The sequence below is a fragment of the Pterocles gutturalis genome, unplaced genomic scaffold, assembly GCF_000699245.1.
Source record: "Pterocles gutturalis isolate BGI_N339 unplaced genomic scaffold, ASM69924v1 scaffold28720, whole genome shotgun sequence".
NCBI classification, from domain to species: Eukaryota; Metazoa; Chordata; class Aves; order Pterocliformes; family Pteroclidae; genus Pterocles; species Pterocles gutturalis.
The window spans coordinates 1,858-8,659 of NW_010141777.1; the positions used below are offsets into that span (position 1 = coordinate 1,858).

The 6,802-nt window shown below is 36.9% G+C and overlaps 1 protein-coding gene across 1 annotated transcript; it reads left to right on the plus strand.

Annotated features, from left to right (window-relative positions):
* Positions 1–785: 785 nt before the first annotated feature.
* FAM199X (family with sequence similarity 199, X-linked) lies at positions 786–5,979 on the plus strand (the record flags this gene model as incomplete). The annotated part of the gene is made up of 5 exons (XM_010084148.1): positions 786–1,005; positions 2,706–2,855; positions 3,195–3,356; positions 4,452–4,712; positions 5,608–5,979. Coding segments are annotated over 5 exons (964 nt in total), but the record flags the coding sequence as incomplete, so codon positions are not given.
* Between the last annotated feature and the right edge of the window lie 823 nt (positions 5,980–6,802).

Consider the following 6,802-nt stretch of genomic DNA (forward strand, 5'->3'; position numbering starts at 1 on the left):
TTGAATTCTGGCTTACTTTCATTAGAGTAAAAAACCTGTTCTGTGACGCTGGAGTCCTCAATTGGTTTCCTTTAGCGAGAGCATTAACTAGCTTTTTTAAATGAAGTTATGAGGGGAAAAAAGTGTTTAGTTTTGGCATGGTAGCATTTTCACACAGGTCACTTTCCTATCTTGTACTGTCTTATTCCAACAGCATGTCCAATATTTTTGCCATTAAGAGCTGAAAGTAGTGAATAGTGGAGCCTTGAGTATATCCGTAATGTGTTTCCTAATTAAGCCTTAGTTTTGTGTGGGATTGTCAACCTACAATTTCTTTTTGACTCCTATTTGTCCTGAAGTCCAATTGATTTACTCTTAGTTTCGCTTATTTCAGTTTATGTGGAAGTTTAAATGTCTCAATGTGTGGGAAATTATATTTTTAGTTCAGTGTATTTGAAAGAACAACCAACCAACAACAAAAAAAGATGACTATTTACACACTATAGGAACCATGGCTCTGGGGAGGAAAGTGTTAATAAAATAAAGATTTAATTATACTAACTGTATATGGATTTTTGTCTCGCCATTTTTAACACTGAATTCCCTTTGGTGTTGTTTATGGCCCTTTAAAAATATTTTAAAACAGAATACTTCAATTTATGTAGTTATAGCTTATTTCAAGAACATCAATGTGGGATATTACTGACTAGCAAGTGGAGATAGTTTTATGAGGCTTAAAAGAATTTTTCAGGACACATGATGCCAATATGTTCTCTACTTTTTATTAATTTTGTGCTGTTTTGCAGGTGGAACTTGACGTCTTGTGGAACCAGCGTAGCCAGCTCAGAGTGCAGTGAGGAGCTGTTCTCTTCGGTTTCAGTTGGGGATCAAGACGATTGTTACTCTCTCTTGGATGACCAGGAGTTCACCTCTTTTGATCTGTTCCCCGAGGGCAGCGTCTGCAGTGATGTCTCTTCTTCTATCAGCACATACTGGGATTGGTCAGACAGTGAGTTTGAATGGCAGGTAAACTAGTTCCACTGTCAATGGAAAATGTTTCTTGGTAACTACTGAATGTTAGAGCAGATATCTGAATCTTTGGTGATAAAGAAAATGTTTTATTCCATTTTATTCCAATGTTCGTTAATCTGGAGGAGAGAGTGAAGGTCAGCTCTTCAAAGAGGGATGCTTACATGTTATGGTAGTTTGGTTTTAGTGACCAATGTGTGTCTTGTAGCCATGAGGTTAGATCCTTTGTACTGAGGATCTGCCCTGCTAATGAAATCTGCTTGTAGATGTCTGCTTCCAGTGATTTGATCGTATTAAATCTTCCTTTGGAACGGAGGTGGCACTTGGGTGAAGTGTAGAAGCTCTTGCTATAGCCTATTTCCATCTTTTTTTCTGTGCCAGTAAGAGTACAGAGCTCACTTTGTCTCACCAGGATGGGAAAAGCACGCAGGTGAATCACATCCTCCTTTTCCTTGTTTGTATTGGATGCAGTCCTGGTCAGGTATCTCGAGTTTGTGGTGGTTTTCTTTGTTCAGCAGTTTTTCAGTTGGGATATGCACATCTTCTTTTATATTCCAGCCTTAAATTGACTTTTTATATTATAGACTTAAATCAACTGTGAATGTATATGTAACTTTGAAATAGGAAACACGGTGCTTTAGAGTATACTGAGGAATACTTGTAGATTTTGTCATAAAGCTTAGTCAAAGCATGTGCAGAGTTTTCTATGTGCAGTATAAGGACTGAAAACATCAATTTCAAGAAAGGTCCTGTTCCAGAAAGTGCAAATGAACTTAAGATAACGTGTACTGAGATTAGCTCTGAATTTCTCACTGTTTCAGCCTGACTGCTAGTCTCTGTGTGTATTGTATCACGGAAGTTTCTATAATGCAGCCTGTAGGAACAACTCAGATGGGATCCCAGAGATTCAGAGCTTCATTGAGTTGTGAAATTTTAGTTGCCTGATAAACTTGGCGATTGTTTTGAAAAGAAGCGATTTCCTATGTCTTAGTTAACTGGCAGCATGTTTGATTAGTTTTTAAAAAATTAGTATTTGTTTTTTAAAGCAAGCATTTCTTAAGAGACATACTTGATGGAACTTTTGTAGAATTTTGGAAAGACTTTTTTGTAGCTCTTTATGGTGTTATCTGGCAGAATCTGAGCATGAGTAATCCAACTGTCACACTGTAACTGGAATTGCATTCAGAAATTACATGTCAGTTGTATAAATGAAGCTACCTGAAGTTCTGCAGTTGCTTCCAGGAAAATTACAGTGATTTTAATTGAATTGTCTCGTGTAATTATGGGGTGTGGTATAAATTACAAACCTACTTTGAAGTGATCTTCCTTAAACTAGACTTATGCTTTAAAATGGGAGGTTTAGATTTAGGTTTGGATCGTAATGGACAATTTACACTGACAGAGAAGGGAATAGTTGGAATGCCACATCATTCTGCTGTTTTCTTAAATGCAAATTCTTAAAAAGAGGATTGATAAGTAGCAAATAGTGTGAATTGAGTTTGCTGCACTTGCTGTTTGTTGGAAGATTCAAAGGAGTACTGCAGGGTTTTAAGTAATTATTAAGAAGTTGTTAGAGTGCATAGATAAGCGATGCTTTGCTAATTTGATGGTATGTTTTAACTGTTAATAGTGTTAGAATGATTTAAAATCTGCCTGCTGTGTTCTAAGGCTTTGTTCTTTCTCTTGCATGTTACAAGTTGCCTGGCAGCGACATTACAAGTGGGAGTGATGTACTTTCTGATGTTATACCTAGTATTCCGAGCTCTCCCTGTCTGCTTCCAAAAAGGAAAAACAAGCACAGGAATCTTGATGAACTTCCATGGAGTGCAATGACAAATGATGAACAGGTGAAATTTATTTTTTTCCTGTGTGAGAACCGCAGTATACAGAAGAACTTTGAGTTGTTGCTACATCTTAAAAGACATACTCATTGCTGTAGGTGTAAATGTAGACCTGGGCAGTACTACTTGATTCTTGAAACTAAATCTTCTTGTCTTTTGCATCTGTAGTAGGCAGTTTAATGTGCAATCAAGTTTTCACCCTGAGCTTTTGAGGATACTTAATGAGGCTAGAATTGTAGGAAGTGATATTTGAGCACATTTTATTCTGTTGGTCCTTCCTTTTTTTCTGTCACTTATTTAGAATCAATAATACTTTAAAATGACCTGCCTTTTTTTGGGTCCTAGGTTGAATATATTGAGTATTTGAGTCGCAAAGTCAGTACAGAGATGGGCCTTCGAGAGCAACTCGATATTATTAAAATTATTGATCCCACTGCTCAGATCTCACCTACAGATAGTGAATTCATTATTGAATTGAACTGTCTCACAGATGAAAAATTGAAACAGGTGAGTTAAGGTTTGTACATATGACTTTGGGGTTTCAGCATCTGATATGTCTTGCAAAATCTAGTACGGAGTTGTGATCAATTTTTATATGTAATCATTAGATATAGGGAGATACACAAGCAAAATATTGTCAATGAAGGAAAAGAGTTGAAAAGCGTATTTTATGTATTAAACTTCTGTATGAAAGGCTGTGGTTATATATTCTCCATATGTGTGAAGCCTGAGCTAGCATGTGTGTATTGAGTTATGCCGTGGGCTCACAACTTATGACAAAGCATATTCCACTTCATAACCATCAACTGGTTGAGGATCTTTATTTGCTCACTGAATATAAACTAGCATTTAAAACTCCAAAGGACGGGAACTCATTGGGAAAGACCGTAAATTTCATGTAAAAAGGGATATAGAAAAATGTGTTTTAAATATGTTACAAAATATGAATTATAACAAAGAAGGGTACCTGACTGGTACGGTAGATATATGCTACTGTGTTCTTAGTCTTTCTTCTGTTGTGATGTGACGTTGGGAAAAGATGCAGTGTTCAGACTTGCTGAAATCCTCAGTGTTACTCCGTATTTGTGATTATGATGAGGGAAAAGACTGAAAGTGGCAAAGGTTCCCTGCTCTTATGGGCTTGGTCTATTTCCTATTTCAAACATAAGTATCATCTTAATGTAGAAAAGTACTACTTTCCTTACAGCCAGTTTTGTTTGTGTATACCTAGCAAAATAAAGGTTTTAATACATTAGATAAACAACTTAGTGCAGTTGAACTTGACTAATATTCCTCTTTGGTGTCATTATTATAACTTATTGTTATGCAGTAGAAAACCTGGGGGGCTGGAGAGGGGGGAAAAAACACAACCTTGTTATTTAGTTTTCTTCCTTCCAAAATGAAGTTAATATCAACTTAACTAAGTTCTCTTGATGACTGTCTGGGATGTAAGCAGCCACAGCAAAATGTTTTAGAAGCTTAACTGAACTGATCCAATAACTTGATCATTATTAATAGGCAAATTGTGTTTTTTCCATGAAAAGGAGTAACTCAGTTCACTGTTTGTCAGGCTTTAGTAATTCTGCTGCCTCTGTTCTAAAGGTGAGAAACTATATCAAGGAACATGGACCTCGTCAACGGTCTGCGAGGGAAAGCTGGAAGAGGAGCAGCTACAGTTGTGCAAGTACCAGCGGTGTGAGCGGTGCCAGTGCCAGCAGCAGCAGCGCCAGCATGGTCAGCTCAGCAAGCAGCAGTGGTTCTAGCGTTGCTAACTCCGCTTCAAACTCCAGTGCCAACATGAGTCGAGCGCACAGTGATAGTAATTTGTCCACAAGTGCTGCAGAAAGAATCCGGGATTCAAAAGTAAAGTTTCTAATTATGTACATGTGTATTAAGCTGTCTAACTTGTTAAGGTTGCTTATGTGATCTTAACTGGGAATTTGCACTGAAGGAGCATGGTTAGTACCTGAGGATCTGCTGAAGTTATCTGGCTAAACCAGTGCTGACTGTTTCCTCTGACATGACCATAAGGAGTTTAAACTTGTGCTCTTCCCATCACTTCTCTTCTCAGTGAAAGCCAGATGTTTGTATGTAGTAGATCTTCTCATTACTGTTGTTTAGAATAAGGTGAGTGGGCGTTGAATAAGGGCTTGTACATCTAACTTGATTCTTTGAATGAACACATAGTTTTACCAAAATAATTTATTCAAGATTGATCAGCATAATCTAGGCATAATTTCTGGACAGTAAAGACTGTCTTGGTTGTAGAATTTTCATCAGGCTTTTTGAATCTTCTTCAGTTTATTCCTCCAGCATGTCTCATGAAATTACTTGATGAGGAGTGACCTACTGAGGCATGTGTCAGTTAAAGTAGTACTGTGGCACTTGTCCTGTCTCCCTAATTTAAGTTTCAAGTGTGGAGGAGAGGTGCAGTTCCTGCTTGCTCTTTGACATCCCAGGTTGTTATTGTAAGACTGTAACATATCCCCTGCAAGAAAGATTCTTCCAATCAAAGACTCAGCTTTGCAACATCACAGGGTGATGTTGTGCCTCGTAACACAGATATGGTAAATGGTCTTGATATTTTAATATTAGATACAATTTTGGATGGATGTTTGCACCACCTTTGAGAATTCTTTTTCATTATTTTTCAGAGCAGACATTATTTTAGAGATTAACTTATATTTGCCAGCTTTAAAGGTGGTTTCTAATCTACAGAACAGAATCTTATTTTTTTGTCTCTTCTGTATTTTGACAGAAACGTTCCAAGCAACGGAAACTACAGCAAAAGGCCTTACGCAAGAGACAACTGAAAGAACAAAGACAAGCTCGTAAGGAAAGACTGAGCGGTTTATTTCTTAATGAAGAAGTGCTCTCTTTAAAAGTGACTGAGGAGGACCATGAAGGAGATGTGGATGTTTTAATGTGACAGGAGTGAATTCATCAGTGTTCTTTCTAAGCCTTAAATGTATTATCCTTACTGTTTACATGTATTTCTTGACCAAAATTTGATTAGTGTTAACAGTATAAACCAGATCTTTTCTCAAGTGTAATTTTGGTAAGAAGGTCTAAGTATTGAGTAACTTCAGCTTTTTAGGACTAATTTTGCAACAGAGACTTCAGAAACTTAACTGACTTCTGAAAATATGCTGGATAGATACAATTATAAGGAATTTTGAACTTGGCTGACATGCCAACTTACTTGCAAGACATAAGTCTAGGGGTGCTTTTGGATGACACTAAGCATGCATTACTATGCTTCAGCTTTTTTGTTTTTTTCCAGCTTAAGAGTTAATATTACACCTGGCTTGTTCTGTCTTCCTTTTCTATTATTAAGAAGATTGTTTAGCATGAGGAAAAAATCTTTAGATCTGTAGGCCTTTCTTCAGTCTTGCTCTTGGATCATAAAAATCAAAGTACTGTGATAAATCCTTTTCTAGAGGTTGCGATGTAACTCAAACTACACAGAGAACATGAAGCAGGACTTCTAATGCAAGGTATCTGTAACTCAAATAATGCCTAGTAATGTCGTTCTCTAGGAAGCAATTATAATTCCAAAAAACAACTAGCAAGCTTAGTCTTCAGAAAGTTACTTTGCTGCTCAGTATCTTATAGCATGATTATTACTGATGGTTGACCAGTACATCCCTAGTATTACTATGAAAAGATTCAAATAAAAACCTCTTTATGCATTGAAAGTACACTAATCTGCAATGGAGTTTTCTAGGACACTACTTAAAATAGTTAAAAATGCTACTGGAAATGGAAGCACAAACAAGTAGCACACAACCCTGGTGGCTTTTTTCCCCAGAAGCATATCTAAATAGAGTCATGTTTTTGTCAAGAGAACTTAATATAGCTGTGTGTTTTAATTGTATGTTTAGCTGAGGATGTCTTCTGTGTGGGTTGTTACACCATTACACGTTTCAGAGTTCTCCTTTTGTTGTCTTATC